The sequence below is a fragment of the Rousettus aegyptiacus genome, unplaced genomic scaffold (genome assembly GCF_014176215.1).
Source record: "Rousettus aegyptiacus isolate mRouAeg1 unplaced genomic scaffold, mRouAeg1.p scaffold_m13_p_4, whole genome shotgun sequence".
In the NCBI taxonomy this organism is placed as follows: Eukaryota; Metazoa; Chordata; class Mammalia; order Chiroptera; family Pteropodidae; genus Rousettus; species Rousettus aegyptiacus.
In genome coordinates this window covers 72,204,312-72,228,086 of record NW_023416307.1, presented here as the reverse complement: position 1 = coordinate 72,228,086, position 23,775 = coordinate 72,204,312, and the positions used below count along the sequence as shown (strand labels likewise).

General features: G+C 34.0%; 1 protein-coding gene across 1 annotated transcript in view; it reads left to right on the top strand.

Annotated features, from left to right (window-relative positions):
* Window positions 1-3,908: 3,908 nt before the first annotated feature.
* The window catches only part of ARL6 (ADP ribosylation factor like GTPase 6), a 31,719-nt gene continuing 11,852 nt past the window's right edge, over window positions 3,909-23,775 (top strand). The window contains exons 1-5 of the mRNA XM_016156499.2: window positions 3,909-4,358; window positions 7,254-7,403; window positions 12,615-12,676; window positions 13,084-13,152; window positions 16,908-17,002. Coding sequence (XP_016011985.1) covers window positions 7,281-7,403; window positions 12,615-12,676; window positions 13,084-13,152; window positions 16,908-17,002 — 349 coding nt within the window. The 5' untranslated portion in view covers window positions 3,909-4,358; window positions 7,254-7,280. The remainder of the gene's footprint in view (window positions 4,359-7,253; window positions 7,404-12,614; window positions 12,677-13,083; window positions 13,153-16,907; window positions 17,003-23,775) is intronic.

The window sequence follows — 23,775 nt, the reverse complement described above, 5'->3', positions numbered from 1 at the left end:
TTCTTATGTTTTATTTATTTTTGTCTACTACAGAGTAAAATACAAATCCTTTTTAGCTATTCTAATTCAAAGGTTATGAAAATTAAAATTAGTTTAATCCCAGAAGATGTGTACTATATACTCAAGCTGTCAGTTTCTCGAAAGATGATTTTGGAGGGTTTGAACCCATATCTAAATTTAAATTTAAAAAAAGACAATCAGGCTCTAATCATTTATTAAAACAATACATTTATTTTGTTTTCAAATGAAAAACTTCAATACCATCTGTCATTTAGAAAAAACAAATGGGTGATACAGTTTTTCTGTTTATAGTGCCCTCCCTATCCTATAGGAAGGATGTGTGATCTTTTCATTGTGCTTGGAATTTATTTCTTGGTAGGCTGTATGTAATTCAATGTGTTGGAATTTATGGGTGCATAGTTATTCTTTGGATTTGTTGTAAAATTAGATCGTGAACAATGGAATATGATTGCTCCCCAAATTTTTGTTTTAACAAGGCCAAAAATGTAGATATATATGTACATATAAATATGTATTTGATTAAATATTTAATATTTAAATAGTCATATCAAATATGAAATGGTAGATGTTGACAGTTGCATTGTATTCAAAATACTTTAAAAATCTTTGCAGCACAAATCCTAAAAAAATTTACTAATTTAATACTAAATAGTACATTTATACAAAATATCTATATAACATCTGTCTGGGTTGAGGCATTTAATCCCTCATAGAGCAATATATGACTAATAAAAAACTGTAGCTGAAAACCTTTTTCCTTCCTATAAGTGAATGAATATGATTTTTAAAATCTCTTGGTAACCTGTCATAAAGTTATTTATCATTAATTATGGATTTAGCACTGTACCCATCGACTCTTACAAAGAGGGGGAAAGATCTGTTTGTGAGAATAAAGAAGTATGGCACTGTATAATTTTTTTCTCTTTAGTATTACACCATTTAGAGCTTTTATTTATGCTTTCCACTCAGGTTCCTTACACAGCCTATGTTCTCTTTTCTGGTTGTATCACAATACTGTAGAGAGAGAAACACAATAAAAGGGTGTTAACAATAGAACTACAATCCTACCTATTATGTATTTTACTTTAACAGTCAAGTAGTCCAGACTTACTTGAAGATGGTATTGTTTTCATCCTATAAAAATCTACTGTAATATTATGATATTCCATGTAAATTTCCATATTCTGGCATGCTTACAAATTAATAGTGTTATAGAATGCTCAGCTTTCAATGAGGGATTGTGGTGTATTGCATTACATATATCATCTATTTGCTAAAGAATATGGTGTTTAGCAAAACTACCTGCTGAGCAACATAATAAGATTTTTGTACAAAGTACAAATTACTAATTATTGTATTTTATTTTTCTATGATTTCCTAAGAGGCATTATCAGGGTCTTACAAATGAAGTAAGACTCTTTATTAAAATATCTATTAGCAAATAAAAGTTACAGTTCTGGTGGTTGAATTTGTGACCTTTTTGTATTGTATTGATGCATATTTAATATTATTTTTTAGTCTAGATACTTTTAGATACATTAGTAATTCTGGATACAAAATCATAGCTGTAATTTTTCAGATTACATACAAAAAAGACTTTATATGAGCAAAATGTTTTGTGAGATTCAAGTAAATTGTTCATTGCAGAGATACTACTGTATACAAACTGTGGATGACCAAAAGATACACATTATGTCCAACTGCTCAAATAGCTTTAGACCATCCACATTCATTCCAAAAACATCCAATAAACTACAAATCAGGGATTTCCTGTATCATTTTAAAAGTTTCTGGTAAGAAAATACATAAAAAGTAACCTGAATTAATCAGAATACTGCTATATTTATCATTTCTCTTCTCTCTTTTATAAATTTTCTACTACATTACCTGAAATGTTCTTCCCCTGTATAAGGTAATAAAGTACCTGAAATGTTCTTCCCTTATACAGGTATCTTAAGTAGCCTTCAGAAAAACACATACCATTTTTAAAGCCTCTTATTTTCATTGTAAAATGAAGAGAGCCAAACTTCTTAAATCAAGTGGAACCGTTTTTATGCTGAGCCTTGAATGTACTCGAGAGATCTTTCAGTTGTCAAAGCACCAAAACAGCAGATTCAACCATATGAAATATTTACTTTTCCTAAGGTTGCTGTATTCAAAACTGGCATTTCTTAGGTTATTGAGTAGATTGTGAGTTTTATAACCACTACTCATCTCTAATAATTTTAAGCCATCACATCAACTACACTAAGATAACTATTTTCTTAGCTATTTTTTTGTCAGTAAAAGCATTACATCTGCCGAAATGTACTGAAAAGTTCAATATCCAATTTTTCCATATTTTCAGTTTTCACCAAATGTTTTGTACTAACCAAGCAGAAAAATACCAGCTCCAATCAGGAAAAACCAAGTCTGTCCACTAAAATTTTCTGAAACATAAAAATCTTGCCTATCTTTAAGAAAAAGTCAAATTATAGCTTTAAATTTGCTTCCCTTGCTTATCAAAGTGAGTCGCAATGCCCAGACACACAGAAAAGCAGTCAACAGCTCCCTGTAACTGCATTCATATTTAAAAACAATTATATTTAAAAATATTATTTATATTACAAAAATTTCAGGACAAAAAAAAGACAGGAAATTAGTTATTGAACACCTAGTATATGCCCAATGTTTGTACTTCTATTATCTATTCCTCAAAACCATCAGATGATGTAGTATCTTTTTGAAGGTGAGAAAACTGAAGCATTATGGAGGGCTAATTGACCTAAGGCCCCACAAGAAGAATCTATTTCCATAATCCATTATTAAGAAGATATATGTCAGTTATTTTGTAGTTGCAACTAAGTAGAGAGGTTTTTTGTTAGCTTTTGCTCTTCAAGTCACTAGCCCCGAACCACATTTTTTTTTCAATTGTAAAAATAACATTTGAAAATTTGGAAAAGTATCAAAACATACACGTACAATCCTTCATTCCATCATTACTTTTATATAATTCCTTCTAGTCTTTGTTCATCTTTAATAGACTAAATTAATTAGGCAAAAGAACAAGATAGAGTAGTAAACATAACACTAGGTAGTTGGAAGGGGTATAAATCCTATACTCAAGGTAACAAGGTAAATGAGAGAACGGTTAAATTTGAAGAACGGTTAAATCATGAACACTATTCATTGCGGGGGGAAGTTGGTGGGAATAGGCAGTTTAAAGGTTGATCAAAAAAAGGCCTAAATCTCTAAAATTGTTGCATCTGTAGTCTCTCCGTTGGAAAGAATCCTAACAATAATGCGGAGAATACGTGTATACAAAATATCTTCAATTGGAGGATCATTTAATATAATAACCCAGAGCAGTTTAAGAAGGTGGCTAACTTTAAGAATTCAAACTATTAATTTCTTTTCTGACCACATGCTGATTTGTTCTGGCTGAGGCAGATAGACTGTCATCTATCTAATCACAGATTATGCCTCGTGGAAATCTCTTCGGGAGATGAGACAGCTGAGGAGCCAGGATACAGGGCAGATACCTTTTGCCGAACAGCGCCTTTTAAATTATCTTATCTCCCTACCTACATTAACAGCTTTACTTCGCCAGGACTCCAAGGTCTAAGGCCTATTAGAGCCCAGAAGAAAGTAGGTGTGATCGCGGCAGGGCATCTCAGGCGCACATCTCGCCCCAGCGGGCACGGTCGGATCCCACAGACCTTGCCACCACACAGCGCCCATACCCCACAACGACGCAAACACTCCTCAGCGCGCCGGGCTCCACCCAGAGGGCCAACCCCTAGCAGCTGAAATTCCAGAGAGGCTGGAGAAGACTACAGCCGAGAAACACGACTCCACAGGGGCGGACGCCAAAGGGTTCCCAGCAGGCTGTGCGCACGCCTACAAGTCCCATCATGCTCCTCCGGGGGCTGCGCGGCTCCCCGCGGGAAGGCGGCTGTTTGCCACACCACCCATGCCCACAGCTTCTTTAATTCTCCTCCGTGTGCCTCTGGCATTTTCGGGGCTCTTCAATCCGATAAGCAAGGGTATGGCAGCTGGCTAGCTATGACCTCGGAGGAAGTGTAACTTCAGGACCGGAAGAACCTCCGGTTGCCAGGGGAACGCCGCGCGCCCAAGTCCCTGCCCAGTTACTGATGTTCTGGCTGAGGCAGAGGCTATGTGTTCACCCAACTTGTGGACACTGTTTTTGTTTAGGACCAGTGATCCTTCCTATTGAGGTGTAGAGAGGAAAGCTGAGAGACGCCTGCATCTGGTTCCTATCCCAGAGACGGATACGAGCGCGTTCAGTCCTATTCCTCACCAGCTTCTGGGCCCGCACAACTAACCTCAAAGACCAGGTATTTTCCCACTTAGAATTTTTGTAGCGGAGGCGCCCTCACTCTCCCCCGTTGCCCCTAGAATTGCTCTTTGCTCTTTCCCATATTTTTCACTCCGAATAGTTTCTAACGTGTGAGAGGTCGGGAAAGAGAGGTAGGCTTATGCGGTGAGTACTAGAAACCCCAGAAAAATCATTGAATTGGCTTATTCAAATTGTTCGGTTGGTTGGTTGGTTGATTTTAACGCTGCTTTTAAATTTAACACTACCCAATTTGGGTGGTTTTATTTGGTATGTAGGCAGTGTGATTAAAATTTCATTATAAAAAACTGAAAGCTGAATAAAAATGTTTATTTTGGGTAGTTAGAGTATGCTATAATTCACTCTAGAAATATTTTTAAAGTTTACGAAGTACCATTCACGGTATTTTCTCTGCCCACCCCCTATCTCTGCAGCTTACCTTCCAAGTTCTTAACTGTAAATGACATCCTAATTCTTCAGGACTTTTCTGGCAACAAGTAATCCTTTAGAAAGAAGTGTCTCACATTAACAGCCAAGAGAATTTGATTGGCTGGTATGCAAAGAGTAGAAACAATAAGACAAACTAGAAAGGTAGATTGGCGCCAGATTGTAAACAACCTTAAAGCTACACTTAAGTTTGGACTTTATTCTGAAAGCCAGTAGTTGCTGTACATCAGAAACACTGTGGAGCTTTTCACAATGCAGATGCCCTGATCCCGTCTTCAGAACTACTAAACCAATAGTTCCTTTCATTGTGCGGCCATTGTTGAGAATAATGCCCAAAGGAGTAGGAAGCTACAGAAAACTTTAATTGTATCTCCCACTGTTCACTTAGGACATGATAGATAAACATTGAATGTCTTGAATTATCTGTTTCCTTCTTCCATGCGTGCAAAGATAAACTTATGGAAGTGTGTAATTACTAAGAAATAGAAGCATATGTAAGGCTGTATGATAGTTGTTTATAAAGCAACTTCAATAAATGTAATTACATCTTTTAGAACCAACTTCTCTTTTAAATTATATGTCCCAGAATATTTCAGTACCAAGCATTGGGTGTTTGATAATCCATGAAAAAGGGATAGAAAATCACAATCCAAGTTTCTCTGAAAATGAATATTTAAGTATCAAGCTTTTGACAATTGATGTTTTATAGTAGATTGCCAGAGGGGGATGATGTGAGAAGTGGTCGTGGTTTTAAAATCTGTTCAAAATTGTGCGAAAAATGGAAAGCTATATGTAAGTCTTTATATTATGTTTAGTGCAGTAAATAAGAAAGTAAAATTTACTTTGAATTAAAATTGTGTGAATTGTTTTATGATATCAGAAGGCTACATTAGATTCTACAAATACATATCCTTAAGCCTAGATAGAAAGGAATGGATTGAGTGAGATTTGAATCTCCAAATAATGAGAAAGGTTGATTCAAGTGGGTCAAATGGAGTACATCTGACATCAAACCTGTTCCTTGGGTAAGACAACTGTGGCCGTTATAGGCCCTGTGCTTGGATGGTCACTGCACCTTTTTTTTCCTGCACATCATTAGAATTCAGTTTTGAAACTTCTATCCATAAAGCAAAATTTACAGTACATCCTTCTTTCAGATGCAGTTGTCTTGGAAGCCTCATTGTTTAAGTTGCTGCGGCCTCACATCTTTCAACGTATGGCCTTGTCTAGGATGGTGCAAGATAAAAAATACCGAAAGATCTATAAGAAGACAGGGTTCTGGAACTTTAGATGGTGATGAGAATCAATCAAATAAATGAAGTTAATATTTAGAGAACTTTGAAAATGATGGTCCAGGGAGTGATAAGCAATATTTGGAACAGGTTTATTGTAGTTACTGCTGTAGCAGTCCTTGCAGCAGTTGAGGGCTAGTAAAGTGGTATCTTCTCCCACCACATGATGTTTTGGTAGGTAATGGACCCAAAGGGAACACCTTTGGAGATACTTCTATTTGGATTGCTGATGACATTTTTTTTAAGTTTGCATTGGAAGAAAAAATTGATGAACAAACAAATGAACTCTTCAAGCACAAGTTAACAAACTTTTACAATATTTGAGAAAACGAAATTAAAATCTAAGTTTGGTATTTACTTTCTTATTTTTTACTAGATACTAAGGTTCTTTTAAAATAATATTTAACAGGTTATTTCAGATAAATTATAGTGTAAGAAAAATATTACGGTGTAAAGAAATTGTGTGTGTATATATTTTGCACATCACCTTCTCTCCAAATGAATTTGTAGTGACTTAAGAAGCATATATGTAAGGACTAAGAAAAAATTAAGATTGGAATTCTGTATTCCTGTGGATAGAAAACTAAATTGGATTTAATCAAGCAAACACACAAAAACAGTGCATTTAATATTTATTATTGCAAAATACAACAGTGGGGCTAGCTTCAGAAAAAGATTTAACCCGTGGCTCAAATGATATAACAAAAATCTCAGTTTTTCTCTCTTTTTCTGATCTGCCTTCTACTTTCTAAACTTCAGCCTTAGGTTCTACATAAACCCCATCACCCATACATTATTCCAGATTTCCAGAAAAGGCTGCAGATATTTTCAAGTATCACAAACAGCAGGCTCCACATGATACTAAGTTTAACCACATTTTCTTCTTAAGTTTATAAAATTACAGTGAGATATGTACAGTTATTTCAAGGGCATTATTCTTTGTTGCCAGGGGTTATAAGCTGCCAATCTGCATTTCATTTAAGGCTCCTTTCCAGTAATCAGCTTATACTGTGTTTACTAAATGTAAAGCTATGTTGACATGGTTTTCACATCATTGTGTCTTTATATTATTAAATTTTTTGATATACATGCTTTCATATTTCCCATACTTATGGTGCCTGTGGGTAATATAGCTTTCTCTTTTTTCTGACTTGCAGCTGGTTTGTAAATATTTGAATCACATTATGGGATTGCTAGACAGACTTTCAGGCTTGCTTGGCTTGAAGAAGAAGGAGGTTCATGTTTTGTGCCTTGGGCTGGATAATAGTGGCAAAACAACAATCATTAACAAACTTAAACCTTCAAACGTAAGTATCTTTGTTAGATGCTATATGTAGTTTCTGCTAGAGAGAGTTAATATGCAGAATTATTTTGTTTGCCACTATACCTTCATATAATCACAATATGAAATCCTGTTAACTTCATATTACCTTAAAGCAAAAAGTACCAGTCAGCGTTATTTGCAGTGTATTTTATGCAGGTATGTAGGTAAATCTTGATTATTTAAACTGAAATATTTTTCGAATATCTTTTTTTTTTCAAAAGATCTTTGCAAATTTACTGAGTTTACTTTCAGGTAGCATTGTCTTCTTTTTGGCTCTGTCTTTAGAAAAGGAGCAAAACAAAGGGAAAGGTGAATCATTTTTATAAGTTCTGTGGATAATTGGACAGTTTCCCTAGATGTGGCATATGCATATCAGTGGTAGTAAGCAAGATGACTAGGTCATTTAAGTAATGAGTACATGAACATATTATTCGAATAACTGAAAAATGTATAAAGTTAACCCATTAAACACCACATAAAATGTAACTTAAAACTAGGTTCTGCTACATATAAAGAAAACCCACCTAACAATGGACATAGCAATAAATAACAAAATAAAGTAGAGACTTCTTTTCCTATCCTCTAAGTCCAGAGGAGGTAGGTATTCCAGGGCTGATGTGGCAGCTACATGGTCTCAAGAGATTCAGACATTTTCCATCATTCTGCACTGCCGTCCTTAATACCTGGTTTTCATCCTCAAGATCTCTTCACAGTCACTTTGGTTAACTGTATGTCTATATTCTAAGTCACAGGGAGGAGAAAGAAACAGGGCAAAAGAATAGTCCTTGCTAAATACTCACTCTTTAAAGAACTTGCCCAGAAGCCCAGCTAATAACTCTTGCTTGCATTTCACTGGCTACCTTTATGTGTAAATAAGGCTGTTTTGTTGTTTTTTTTTTTTTTAAAGCAGGGCATATTACCACTTTCAAAAATAATAAGGGTCCTATAAGTATAGAAGAAGGGGAAAACTATATGAGGTAGGCAATTAATATTTACAGTTGTAAATACATTTATTTAGATGAAAACTATTAGACAATTAATAAAATATGTTTAGTAAAAGATAATATGGTCTGCAGAGATAGGGTAAAAAGTAAGAAGCTGTTACTCTTATTGACTAAATACCTGGACAGTACTGCTCGTAAATATGGTAATTAAAGATGGCTTTCATTGTCTCTAACAGTGCTTCAAGCTGAGCAGAATGAGAAGCTTTACTTCTCCATTTTCTTTTGCGACAGCTTCGGTTTTACTTTTTTGTTTAGTTGGAGATTGCTTTGGAATCACAGAAATACAATTTCTTTTCTTCAGTCATTATTCCCTTTTTGTACATGGATTAGATTACCATGTAAAAACAACTAACTGCTTGTGTATTTTCAGGTGGGAGTTTAGTTTAAGACAGCTGGTATAAACTGAAAATGGATTTGGAAGGTAATTTAGGTGTTATAAGGGGGTCCCCATCTGCGTTGGGAATCAGTTGAGATACACATGCTGAAGTCAGGCTATACTAAAAAGATTGATTTTGGAGGATGAGGTTTAGGTCTGGCCAGAGGACTTGCTAATACTCTTGAATTGAGATTAGCTTCCCAGAATTTCAAAGTTTCCTCCTCAGGGAAAGAGCCAGCTCTTTAAGGTTTTCTGCATAGCTAAGAACAGATGAGAATGCATGCTTGCAAAAAGCATATGGCTTTCAAATGAGAGAGGGAGCAAGGGGAGAGGAAGAGGGGGAAAAGCAAAACTGAAGATATTCAGTTCCATTTCACAACTGAGCAGTCAAAGAAGTCATTTTTTTCTCCCATGGAGAGGAATAAATTGGGAGAGGGGAGATAGGGAAACTGGGAGTTTAATTTTAATGGAGTTTTCTCTATATGGAAACAGGAGAAAAGAGATTCCTCCCCAATAAGGAAAAGAACGGGTTAAAAAGTTGACCCATATTAGAGTCTGCCTCCTGACCTACATGATTACAATAAATTTCTTTATCGGTCCTTAAGAAGAAGATGTAGCATCCTATTCAGTTGGATAGGGTCTAGAATTGAATTTAGAGAACATTGGGTGTATGATAAAAGTAGAACCATACCCACCTCTGTGCCTCAAAAGTAGTGTGTGTGTGTGTGTGTGTGTGTGTGTGTGTGTGTGTATGTGTGTGTGTAATAGGCCTCAAGTACAGAATAATTGAAACCAGAGCCACAGTTATCCCCAGGAGTCTAGTAGTGACCTTCTGTCCCCTGGCATGCTTATTAACATAGGAATAATATTTGATATGCATGGGAACAGCTTTCTTTCCTAAACAGTATTGGTCTTTTGAAGATACTTGCTCTTATAGATTTTTTTTTTTTTCATAATTTCTTCTGTCATTTCTAGAGATCTGGGGCAGAAGAGGAAGGAGGCATCATGTGCTCAGTCTGTCATCTTAAAATATTATAATATCCTCATTTCAGACTGGTCTTGTGAAAGACTTTGTGACCCTAACACATTACATTAGTCACAGAGAGCCTCCAGGAAAGCCTGGGTACACAGTCAATAACTGAACCTCTTTAGTTAATCTTCTGTTGCTCTCCAACATCTCTGTCTCTCTGTTGTTACCTCTGGTGAATTATAGAACTAGTCTAGACTAGCTCCAGGACTATTTTAAGAGGATCACCTAATTCCTGACACTACTACTGAGCCTTAATCTTTAGGCAACTATGCTTTCTCCTCAGAATAATTGACCTCTAGATCCTGCACACTAAGTTGCTTTGCTTTTTTTTTTTTTTTAACTTGATAATAATAGCCAAGAGACCACTTGAATGGGACTTTATTTAAAGACCCCAAAACCTCTATCACTCAGATATAGATACAACACTTGCTTCCTCCTTACCTTTGAACTTAATAGCCTCTTGTGAGCTTACATTCACTGTTAAAAACTTTATTTTTCATGAATAAGTGAATTAGAGAAATCTACAACGCTCTGCTAGAAATGTCTTGCAAAAAAAATTGCAAATTTCATTTTATAGTAGTCTCTTATTTTTTGTAGATGAAATCAGTTTTTAGGTAACTAGGTATTTCCTGGACCCAAAATGGTTTCTAATATTAAGCTGTACTAATGTTTATTTATTATGTATATATTGAGGTTGCTGGTGTTTTCTAAACTGATACATGGTGGGGCGAGGATGGGGGGTAGGGTGGGGGCGAGCATTTTAACCTGGTCACTCTTTTCAAGAATCTGGACTTAGCTGCCATTTTCTTAGAGATGTACTAATAAACACCTTTCTTTTAAAATTCCTATTTTTTCCCTATTCCCCAACATTAATACTCTAATTCTATCACATCATCCAGTTTTATATTCTTAGCATTTAAAACACTCTGAAATTATCTTGCATATTCAGTTAGTAACATTAAATTTTTCTTCATTATAAATTTAAATTCCATAAGAGCATAGATCTTTTATTGTTCAACACTGAATCCCATATACCTAGACTATTGCTTGCTACTTAAATACATTTTTTGGACAAATGAATTGATGGATGAGTTTTTATTTTCACTTTTGGGCAGGGAATGATGATTAATTTTATCACTAGGAAATAAATTCTAACATAAACAAAAAGATATTTTTAGAAGAATACTAGGCAGTTCATAACATGGAAGGAAAGCTGAATAAACAAACTTCAGAAACACAAAATCAGGGCAGCCATCGGAATACCTTTTCACTAGCACATTACTAGTAAGGTGACCAAGTGCCAGTGACTTCAGCTTCTCTTTCCATTTGAATTGTAAATTTCTAGAAGTAGACTCGCAAAGAGTTCGCTTTACACCTATATTTTCATATAAAAGCAACAAGATAAACTTAAGGAGAATTTTTTAAAGTTATTCGTATGGGACTATGGAGAAAATGAGGATGAGAATAGAATCAATGAGAGTATAATTATAACAACAAACATTTGTTGAGTATTTACTATGGACCAGACACTGTTGAGTATTTTATTTACATCCATTAACTCACTTAATTCTTATGATAACTTTATGAGTTAAGGATAATAATATATTTCACAATTGAGAAAACTAAGGCTTAGAGAAGTTAAGTAACTTGTCTAAGGTAGCATATTAATAATTAGGGGTAATTAGGAATAAATAGAAGGCTGTTATAGTAATTCAGAGCAATAATCAATAAGGCCTTGACCTAAGTTAGTGAGATAGAACCGATAAAACTTAGGATATGGTCATGTAGAGAATGTTAAAAAGGAAGGAGTCAAGAATAACTTGCTAGGCATCTGGATCAGAAAGTGGGTGAAATTTATTCAAAGGGAAGAACAGTTTTGATGGCAGACATGTTAGGTGATACCTTGTTAAGTAGTCATATAAGGCATTTTACTTGCCTGTGGGACTTATCAGCTGGTTTCTGCTGTATCCTTGCCCACTTGAAATTTCTTATCCACACAGAATTTGTCATCATGACCTCCAAGGCCCTATCTCCCTTACTTTGTACATATGCCTCTTTCCTTTATACAATATACTTTAGACATACAGGCCTTCTGTGTCTCCCAAGTAGTAAGTTTCTTCCTGTTTTAGGGTTATTGTACTGGCTAACTCACTTGACTGGGATGTTCTTTGCCAAGATATTATCATAGCTTTCCCCCTTCTTGATCTTCATTCTTGTGTTAGATGTCACCTCCCCAGGAAAGCTTTTCCTGAGCATCCCTCTTCCATGCCTCTTACCAACTCTCCCCTGCCCTCTTGCCTCCTACTTCCAGTCACCTTTCAATGTACTTATCACTGCCTGAAAATGTGTTTATTTGAAACTTAGTTCATGGCTGTTTACCCCCTCTAGATTATAAATTATGAGGGCAGGGACTGTGTATATTAACCATCTACACATGAGACCAGTTCCCCGTAGCATATATTAACTCAGTAACTATGTATTGAAAGATTAGAAAGTCCTATATGTGAACTCAGTGTGGCTTCATGGTAATTTGCAGCAAGTCACACAATGTGAATTAATACATACATGTAATACAAATTCATAATTAGTAAACCTTAAACTTCTATAAAGAATTTACACACGATCCCTTTGCAAAAATTATAATTTTGTCTAATCATGTTGTTTCCTTGGTGGCAGATTTTAGAATTGGAAAATCTGAGTGCTTTTTTTTTTTTTTTTAACCTGAGGGAAAAAAATTCACCTTTGGTAATTGCAAATTTCTAAACTTTGTCTTTTCTCTTAAAGGCTCAATCTCAAGATATAGTTCCAACAATAGGATTCAGCATAGAGAAATTCAAATCATCCAGGTAATTCACTTTATTATACTTGTGACTAAGAAGTTATAGGCAAAAAATGGTATTAGATCTACCAAATCGTTCCTCCTACTCTTAGAAAAAGTTATTTGTTGTTTCAGAAGCTCATAGATGTTAAAATATTTGTACCACTACCTCAGGATTATTTTTCAAAATTCAGAGTTTAGACAAACTCTAATAACTTCATTAGCAAAGAAAACATTTTTTATGTTACTCATTGCAAAATCATATTTATATTCAATAAATTTATGACGTTTTTGCTTGAAAGTTTGCCCAAGTTGAATATTGTATGTTCAGATTGGTTTCTTGGATTGAAAATAATTTAAAATTTAAAGTGAAAGTTATACTTTAAAGTTAGTAACTTATAATGTAGTTATGGTGTTTTTTGTTTGTTTTTGTAGTTTGTCTTTTACAGTGTTTGACATGTCTGGTCAAGGAAGGTACAGAAATCTCTGGGAACACTATTATAAGTAAGTATGTTTGTGAGTTTTGGTTAACTAGATGAGTATATTTTAATATCAAATAATAGAAATTCAAATGATCACATGGGCTGGGTTGCAGTGTTTACATTTATTAATTTTTAAAAAATGTGCAGTCATACTTCACATTATTTCCTAAATGCATGAAATTCTTTATAAACTTGGGCCTTCATGTGTACTGTTTCTCTGTTTTTAACACCCTGTTTTTTTCTTCTTCTCTGCAGTTTAAGGTTAATATATTCCTGCTTTCCGGACTAGCCCAAAAGTCACCTCTTCTGTGAAATTTCATTGTTTTGCCCAGTTATCTTGTCCCATGTTCGCAGTACTTTCACATCTCCAATTATACTTACTATGTCTTAAAGTCATGTACCATAGCTGCCTTCCTAATGGGATTGTGAATTCCTCTTCAAGGGCAAGAATTATTTCTCATTCAGATTATTTCTTCAAAGCCAAGTATGATGCTGGGCATATAGATCTGTAAATACTTATTGAATAAATTTAGTTAAAACAGTACTGTAACAGTTGATCCATTTGTTCTATAAGCAGATCTAAACAAGATATTTTTCAGCATATGCAAATCTAGGGCTTGATAATTATATTAGATTAACAACAGCTGTCAAGTTAAGAATCCAGATGTATTACATCCTCTCAAGACTTGCACGCAGTGTTAAAATGAATTCATTAACTTCTAATATTGTCAGGACACCTTTATTTAAGGGCACTGTAACTCACTTTTCAGAGTCCGAAACTTATAAACATCCCTTGACTAAATGCCCTTATGTCCTTATGAACTCTTCACTTGAAATGGTATGTGATGACTGCCAGATCAGATTTGATTTTGATTGATTCTTTCCTGCTAACATGGGAATGAACACTGTATTCCTCAGATATGAACCAGGAAGATTTATTCTAGATATTATTCTCAATGAGTACTTTAATAGATTGAAGGCCTATTTAAATCCTAGAGATCCAGAGGACCTCTGAGAGAGAGAAACAAGTGCTTCAGATCTGAGGGTCAGTTTGGAAAAGGAAAAGTGGCATGTCTGTGTTATCTTGCATTGATTTTCCTGGGGTAATATGAGTTGTTTTGTTTTGTTTTTTTAAGAAAACCTGAGTTTTCAGTATAGGAATCTTTAAATTCTTGCTATAATTTGTTGGTAAAAAAAAAAAAATCCTTTTATGAAAAAAATGTGTTTATACTAGCTACTTTTTAAAAAATAACATAATTATAGGGAATAAAAATACATAGAACTAGTACTTCAAAAAAAGGAAATATTTTTTCTGATTTTAACTCCTTTCTCTTGAAAGTTTTTGGAATAAGTTACTGAATTCAGGAATATCATAAAAAAATTGTAGGTCAAATGGGGAATACGGTTTGAAGAGTCTAAAGTAATAGTAAATGTATTTCTTGTATCTATACTTTTCTGATTATTAAAAAACAAGCATATTTTAAATATATAAGACTGAAAGATTAAAAAGATTAATTAGAAAATAAGTCAATCTTATAGTGGGAATTTAACACCTTTGTCAGGGTAGTTATCAATATCTCTTAAAATGAAACACGTTCATGCCTTCCAGCTATCATATTTGCTTTTTGAAATGTATCCTATGACTTGTACTAGTCAGAGTAAAAAATATATATAGAAAGGTGTGTCGAACATTATTTCTAATGACTTTTTTTCATATGGCAATTATATAAAGAAAAATATTCTTAATAAAAATATTATTCTTAATAAAAATACTTACTTGTATATATATAAAAGTGCTTAGCGTATATACAGAGAAGAAACTTGTTGGCAGAATATGCACCAAACCATTAATAGCATTTGTTTTTGGAATAATAAGGTTATAAGGGAAATTTACTTTGTCATTTACATGATTCTATAATGTTAATTATTATGTAATTTTGCCTATTACTCTTATAATACAAAAAGTTATAAAGTATAAAATATAAGGAATGTAAATTTTTTAATGTTTAAAAATACAAAAAATTTAAAAAATGTTTTCCATAAATGTCACTCCTAATAAATTTACCATTGTTAATCTTTTTCATGTTTCTTGCTTTTTGAAATTTATAATGTACACTTTACATAATTGAGAAAGGCGCCTTCTAAATTATGTACCATATATAGTTTTTATCTTGCTTTTTCAGTTAAAATTCTGTGATAAGGGTAAATCAGGAACAAAGATACAAAGAATATAACTAATAGCTGCCAAACGTTTTTCATATGCCTGTGCCAAAATTTGCTTAATCATTTCTCTATATTTGGATATGAAGGCTATTATCAGTTCTTGAAAAGTATAAACTGCATATTTGAAAAGTATAAGCTGCATAAATCTTTGTCACAGTTCATGTTTCCTTAGAAAAAATACTAGAAATAAAATTACTCTCTCAAAGTGATTGAATATTTTTAAAGCTCTTGATAGGTATTTTCAATTGTACCAGTCTGTATCCACTAGTAATATGTGACTATGATAATCTGAATTCATTTTTTTAAATAATAGGAGAAATGTTATTAAAAAATTGTTTCATATTTACGCCATTACTAATAACAAACTTTAAAATCTTAATTTATGAGTAGAGGGAGTCACAAAAAGTATAAACGTTCAATAAGTATATGAAAAGATAATGAATTTCACTAGCAATTAATGAAATAAAAAAGTAAAATAATACACTGTTAGAATGGCAAAAAATGAAAAGAATGGTAAGAACCATGCTGGTGAAGGAAGTAGAAATAATGCCAATAATAGTAATATAAATTGATAAAGCATTTCTGGAGGATAAACAATTTATCAATGTTTATCTAAAACTTTAAATTTTATATATATTCTTAGAAATTTTATTCCTAAGAACAGATCCTAAAGTTTCAAGAAATTTAAAAAATGTATTCAGGAGGATGTTTAAAGTTTCTCATAATAAAGAAAATTAGAAATAACCTATAAGCCCAACCGTAAACATTTGACACACTATTTGATGACAGATCGATCTATGAGTGGAATACTTTATAACCATTAAAAAGAAAGAGTGTACAGGTAATCAGTGATTTTTCAAGTACTACTGTGATCTATAAATGAATCCTTAAATTAGGTCGGTAGCTGGCTATCAGCTTTAAAAAAATAGAATAAAATAAAAGCTATTTATAAGTAATGTTTCAGGGGGTTTATTTTAAATATATTTACATATATATCTATTGCATCTTAATGTAAAATGTATGTCTCAATTATGGTTATGGTAAAAAAAATTTTGAGAAATATTAGTGTAGAGCTTTAATGTTTCATATAAAGTGGTTCAGACTATACTGCCAAAGAAGATCAAAGAAATATATGTACATATCAGGAAGGCAGAGAATAAAACAGTATTCCATATGTATAGGCGTAGGTACTTGTGTGAATACATAAAACATCAAAATTAATTTATACAAAAATATTAATAATGATATGTCTGTGTAATAGGGTTATGGTTTTACTTGTAATTTTTTAAAATTATGAAATAAGTCTTTAAATTTACCCTGTTATCTAAGTGGAGAGAAATTATTTCATGTGAAATATCACTGATGGTTAATATTTTAATCATTCATATAAACTGATGAGAAAGAGCATTATAATGATAAATTATAATGATAATTTTAGCCTATAATGATAAATGGACAGAGAACATGAAGAGATAAAATACAGATTAGGACATTCACATGGGTAGTAAACATCAAAAACGTATGTTTAAATTTTTCTCATTCTTTATTATACAGAGAAGGACAAGCCATTATTTTTGTCATTGATAGCAGTGATAGATTAAGAATGGTTGTGGCCAAAGAAGAACTGGATACTCTTCTGAATCATCCAGGTGTGTGTCTGTCAGTCTGTGATATCTGTGCTTTGGGGTCTGTTTACATATGATGTTTGTTCTTTGGTGTTGGAAAAAAGTGTTGTTTGTACTATGTAATTATCTTTAACTTAAAATTTAAAAATTTTAAAATATTAGAACTTATAATATCTTTACCTATAGCACCATATATTTTTTAATAACTTTTTATTTTTCAATTACAGTCGACGTGCAATATTATATTAGTTTCAGGTGTACAACATAGTGATTCGACATTTATATAACTTACAAAGTGATCACCCCTATAAATCCAGTACCCATTTGACACCATACATAGTTATTACAAGATTATTGACTATATTCTCTCTGCTGTACTTTACATACCCATGACTATTCTGTAACTACCAGTTTGTACTTCTTAATTCCCCTCCCCATTTTTTACCCATCATCCCAAACCCCTCCCATCTGGCAACCATGCAAATATCCTCTGTATCTTTGAATTTCTTTGTTTTGTTCTTTTTTTTTTTTTTATTCCACATGTAAATGAAATCATATGGCATATCTTTCTCTGATTTACTCCACTCAGCACAATACCCTCTGGGTCTATCCATGTTGTTGCACATGGCAAGTTTTCATTCTTTTTGAAGCTGAGTAATATTCTGTTATACATATATACCATCTCTTCTTTATCCATTCATCCATTGATGAACACTCAGGTTGCCTCCATATCTTGCCTATTTTAAACAGTGCTCCAATGAACATATGATTCACATGGCCTTTTGAAGTAGTGTTTTGGGTTTCTTTGGATAAATACTCAGAAATGAGATTACTGGGTCCTTCTTTGTTTCTTGTTTTAAAGTCTATTTTGTCTGATATATGTATTGCTACCCCAGCATTTTTTTCATTCCTATTTGCATGAAATATCTTTTTTCATCCATTTACTTTTAGTCCATGTATATCATTTCATTGAAGAGAGTCTCTTGTAGGCACCATATGTAAGGGTCTTGTTTTCTTATCCAATTGTTCATAGATATGTAGTTATTGTCATTTTAGCTATATTTTTTATCTTTTTTTCCTTTATCATCTTCTTAAAGAAATCCCTTTAACATTTCTTGTAATACTGTTTTGGTGTTGATAAACTCCTCTAGTTTTTTCTTGTCTAGGGAGATCTATCTGTCCTTTGATTCTAAATGATAACTTTTCTCAGTACAGTAATCTTGGTTGTAGGTCCTTGCTATTCATCACTGAGTATTTTGTGTCAATTCCTTCTGGCCTACACAGCTTCTGTTGAGAAATCAGCTGACAGTTTTATGGGAGTTCCCTTATAGGTAACTAACTACTTTTTTCTTGCTTTTGAGATTCTTTCTTTATCTTTAACCTTTGGCATTTTAATTATGATGTGTCTTGGTGTGGGCCTCTTTGAGTTCTTGTTTGGGATTCTTCACTTTCTGGGCTCGTATTTCTCTTTCCTTCACCAGGTTAGGGAAGTTTTCAGTCATTATTTCTTCAAATAGGTTTTGAATTTCCGACTCTCTCTCTTCTCCTTCTGGTTCTCCTATGATGCGAATGTTGGTGTGCTCGATGTTGTCCCAGAAGTCCCTTAAACTATCCTCATTTTGGAGTATTCTTTTTTCTCATTGCTGCTCTGATTGGGTGTTTTCTGCTACTTTATCTTCCAAATCTCTGATGTAGTCTACTTTAATCTACTATTGAATGTCTCTAATGTATTCTATATTTTACCTGTATTCTTTATTTCTGACTGATTTTTTTTTTTATGATTTCTATCTCCATTTTTATATTTTTCTTAAAGTTCTCGTTCTCATTGAGAGCACTGAGCATCCTTATAACCAGTGTTTTGAACTCTGTGTCTGATAGATTGCTTGTTTCCATTTTGTTTAGTTCTTTTTCTGGGGTTTTGTTCTGATCTTTAATTTGGAATATGTTTCTTTGTCTTCCCATTTTGGCTGGCTGCCTGCATTTGTTTATGTATTAGGTAGAGCTGCTATGTCTTCTGGTCTTAGGAGAGTGGCTTTATGTAGTAGGTATTCTGTGGGGCATAGTAGCACAGTCTCCCCGGTCGCCTAAGCAAGGTGCTCCAGATGTGTCCCTTGTGTTGGTTGTGTGTGCACTCCTGTTGTTTTTGAGCCTTGGTTGCTGTTTGCACGTCAGTGGAAGGTATTCACCCTCAGGATGATTGTTTGTGAGGACTGACTGTAACAATAAGTGGAGAGCTATTGTTCAGGGGCTGACCCTACAGAGTGTGAAACACTTTAGCAGGACTCTGGTGCCTGCTCAGTCTGCCCTTTGGGTGTGTCATTTGTGGAAGTGGATGGGTGATTCTCTGGTGTGGTCTGAAGCTGGCCACTGAGTATTGATTCTGGAGCCTCTTGGGAGAATCTCTGTTTCAGACAAAGGACAGCCACTGGCTGTGCCTTGCCCAGGGCCACTTGGTATGAGCTATAAATTGATCTGCAGATTGTTGCCTCTTGTGTTGTGCCTGGAGGTGCCTGGTAATAGCCAAGCTGCAAGCCGAGGCAAGCTGCCACTAGTGCCAGACTTGAGGTTGCTTAGCAAGAGGTATGGGGCATGCCAAGGCTGGATGCTGCTTGGGCTTTGTGAACCTTTGAGAGATTTTAAGAAAGTTTGAAGCAAGAACCAAGACAGGCTGTTTATATGGAAAAGCCACTGAAAGAGGCTTAAGTGGGCCCACAAATTTTGTGGGGCCAGGTCTCAGGGAATCACTAGTGCAGGGCGAGCAGAATTAGCCAGGTTGATGAAGACTCGGGTATAGTAGCTGCCTGTGTTTGCACGCCAGGAGAGGGGCGCGCCCAACCAAGGAACAAGAGCTTCTGCCAGCACCCCTCTCTGAGAGAAAGCTCCTCCTGCCGCCCTTGCCCTGAAGCCAGACAATTCAGTTCTTCCTTGTATATCCCTGATGCCCTTCTAGCTGCTGCCCCAGAGCAGTTGAATCCATCAGTGAGTAAGTCCATACCCAGGCCCTCTTAAGAGGGATGCCTTGGACTCCAACCATGCTCCATCACACTCAGCCACAATTTCCACTGGTTTTCACAGCCAGAAGTTATGGGGACTTTTCTTCCCAGCACTGGAACCTTCAGCTGGGGAGCCTGGTATCTGGCTTGGACTCCTCACTCCTCTGGGGTTGGGGAGACCTCCACAGCCAACCAGTTTTTAACTACTACATGTGGGTGTGGGGCTAGTCCCTTCCATATCTCTGCCCTTCCTACCAGTCTTGATGTGGCTTCTTCTATATGTCCTTAGCTGTAGAACTTATGTTCAGCTAAACTTCAGGCATTTATCAATGATGGTTGTTCTGTAGTTTAGGTGTAATTTTGAGTTAGTCCTGAGAGGAGGCAAGCACAGCATTTCCTACTCCACCATCTTGACTGGAAGCCTTCATATATTTTAAGCTTCACATTTTTTAAACTTTTTGCAGTTTTTCAGATCTATGTCATTTATTTCCCCCAAAATAAAAATGCCCTTTTTTCTGATTACATAAGTAATATATGTCAATAGCCAAAAAAATGTAGACAGAGAAAAAAGAATAAGGAAGAAAGTAAAAATATATGTATTTCAATGCTCATTAATGTGATTTTGGTTACCATGTTTTCATGCATATGTGTAAGTATGTGTAATCATAGCATTTCTTATATATTTATTTTGGGAATTCTTTTAAAACACATTTTTTCTGTTTTTGAACTCCAACTGCCAGCTTCCCACGCCCTTTTCAATATACCAGTCTTAACAATGTTATTTTTTCTTTCATACCTTTATGTGTACCATACATCTGTATCAACTCTCTATATCATGTACACACACACACACACACACACACACACACACACACACATATACAGGCACCAAAGATATATATGACATTGGAGTGATGAGGACTGTTATTGTTATTCGTTAAAATAGAATACAATTCTCTATACTCTTCTGTATCTTCCTATTCTCAGATAACACTACCTGATGGAACTCTTTCAAGTCAGGTTTGTATATGTAATTATTCTTTTTAATGGTGCCTAATATGTCATTCTATGAGTATATCTACTTCCTATCAAGAAACAGAATATTTGAAACATCCCAAAAGGTTCTCTCATTCCTCTTCCCAAGTAGTACCCCATACCTGGTGCCAAAGGAACTACTAATCTGATTTCTATTACCAGATTATTTTTGCCTATTTTCGTACAGTTTCATATAAATGAGCAGAAATGTACATACATTTTTGTACCTACATTTTTTTCATTCATCATAATGTTTTGGGGGGGGGTTACCCATGATGTTTTATGTATCGCTTTTATACTCCTTTTTATAGCTTTATAATATTTTATTATATGACCATGGTTTGTTTATCCAGTCTCCTATTGATTGACATCTGGCTGTTTCTAGTTTAAGGCTATTAAGAATAAATATGCTGTGAGCATTTTTGTAAAAGGCTTTTTATAGATATGTTTTCATTTCTCTTGGATAAATTGCTAGGAATGATATTGCTGGGTCAAAGAGGTTATAGTATCTTACCTTTCAACAGCAGCAGAGTATGAGAGTTTCACTTTCTCCACATCCTCTCCAATAATTTATATTAAAGTTCTTTCATTTTAGCCTTTCTATCGAATGTATAGTAAGATCTCATTGTGCTTTTAATTTGCATTTTCCTGATAACCAATAATATTGGGTACTTTTTCATGTTCTATTGGACAATCTTAGAAATTCTCTTTAAAAATGTCTTTTCAAAGCTTTTGCCTTATTGTTTAATTTGGTTGTTTCTTCATATTGATAATAAGATATCTTTATTCTATATATAAAGCCTCTATCAAACATATGTTTTAAAGATTTTTTCCAGTCTGTGGCTCGCCTACTTATTTTTTTCACAGTATCTTTTAATCAATACATATATCTAATTTTGATGAAGTCTAATTTATTATTTTTTATATATACAAATTTTCTATGTACTCTAAGAAATTTTTGCCTGTCTTAAAATTGCTTAAATATGCTGCTATATTTTTTATAGTGGTTTTATAGTTTTAATATGTTTAGGTTTGGGCTCCATCTTGAATTAATTTTTGTTCTTTTTTTCTTATACAGATATCCAATTATCCCAAAATCCACTTGTTGAAAAATTTCCTTTTCCACTGAATTACGTGTCAAAAATCAGTTGACTTTCATCCTTATCAACTATCATTTGACTGTGTATATGTGATTCTATTTCTGGGCTCCGTTCTTTTCCATTGATCTCTTTTCTGCTCTTTTCACACTCTTTTGTTGGTCTTTGTGCTTGTTTTTCTGCTAATACCATACTGTTTTTATTACTGTAGCTTTGCAGTATAATTTGAAGTCAGGGGGTGTGGTACCTCCAGCATTGTTATTTTTTCTCAGGGTTGCTTTGGCTATTCAGGGTCTTTTGTGGTGCTATACAAATCTGATGTTTTTTTTGTTCTATTTCTTTGAAAAATGCTGTTGAGATTTTGATAGGGATTGCATTAATTCTGTATCTTGCTTTGGGTAACATGGTTATTTTAACTATGTTGCTTCTTCCAATCCATGAACATGGAGTATCTTTATATTTCTTTATGTCTTCTTCAGTTTCTTTTAATAATGTGTTATAGTTTTCAGCATTTAGGTTCTTTACATCTTTATTCCTAGATATTTTATTCTTTTTGTTGCAGTTGCAAGTGGAATTGTTTTTATATCTTTTTCTGAAATTTTATTGTTAGCATATAGGAACACCATGGGTTTTTCTATGTTGATTTTGTATCCTGCAACTTTACTGTATTTGTATATTGTTTCTAATAGTTTTATAATGGAGTCTTTAGTTTTTTTCTATAGAGAATTATGTTGTCTGCAAAAAGTGAGAGACTTCTTCATTCCGAATTTGATGCCTTTTATTTCTTTCTCTTGCCTGATTGCTCTAACTAGGACTTCCAACACTATATTGAATTAGCGTGGTAAGAATGGGCAGCCTTGTGTTATTCTTGATCTAAGAGGAAAAGCTTTCAGTTTTTCACCATTGAGTATATTAGGTTAGGGTGTAATAGGGTATTTAAGTCCCCTACTATAATTATGTTTTTTATCAGTTTCTTTCTTTAGTTTTCTTAATAATTGCTTTATGTATTTGGTGCTCCTGTGTTGGATGCATATATAAATAAGTGTTATATGGTCTTGATGTATTGACCCCTTTATCATTATAAAATTTCCATCTTTGTCTCTTGTTACCTTTTTTATCTTGAAATCTATTTTATGAGATATAAGTATGGCTGCACTACTTTCCTCTAAATGCCATTTGCTTGGAGTATCATTTTTCACCCTTTCACTTCGAGTCTGTACTTATTCTTGAAGCTGAGATATATCTCCTGAAGGCAGCATATGGTTGGGTTTCATTTTTGATCCAGCCCACTACTCTGTACCCTTTAATTTGGGTGAGTTCAGTCCATTTAAATTTAGAGTGATTATTGATTTACAAGGATTTTCTATAGCTGTTTTATCCTTTGTTTTCTGGTAGAGCTCTGTGTCTCCATTCTTTTACCTTGTGTTTCTGTCTTATTTTAGTTTGGTGGTTTTTTTCTATGATTTTTTTTCCCCTCTGTGTGTGTGTGTGTGTGTGTGTGTATATATATATATATAATTTACCTCAGTTCTAGATTATATATATATATATAATTTACCTCAGTTCTAGATTTGTATATGTGGTTACTATTAATTTTATGCAAAAAGAAAGTTTCATGTACACAGTAGTCCTTTTTTTACTGATTGCATCACTTACCTTTGCAAGTTCAGTC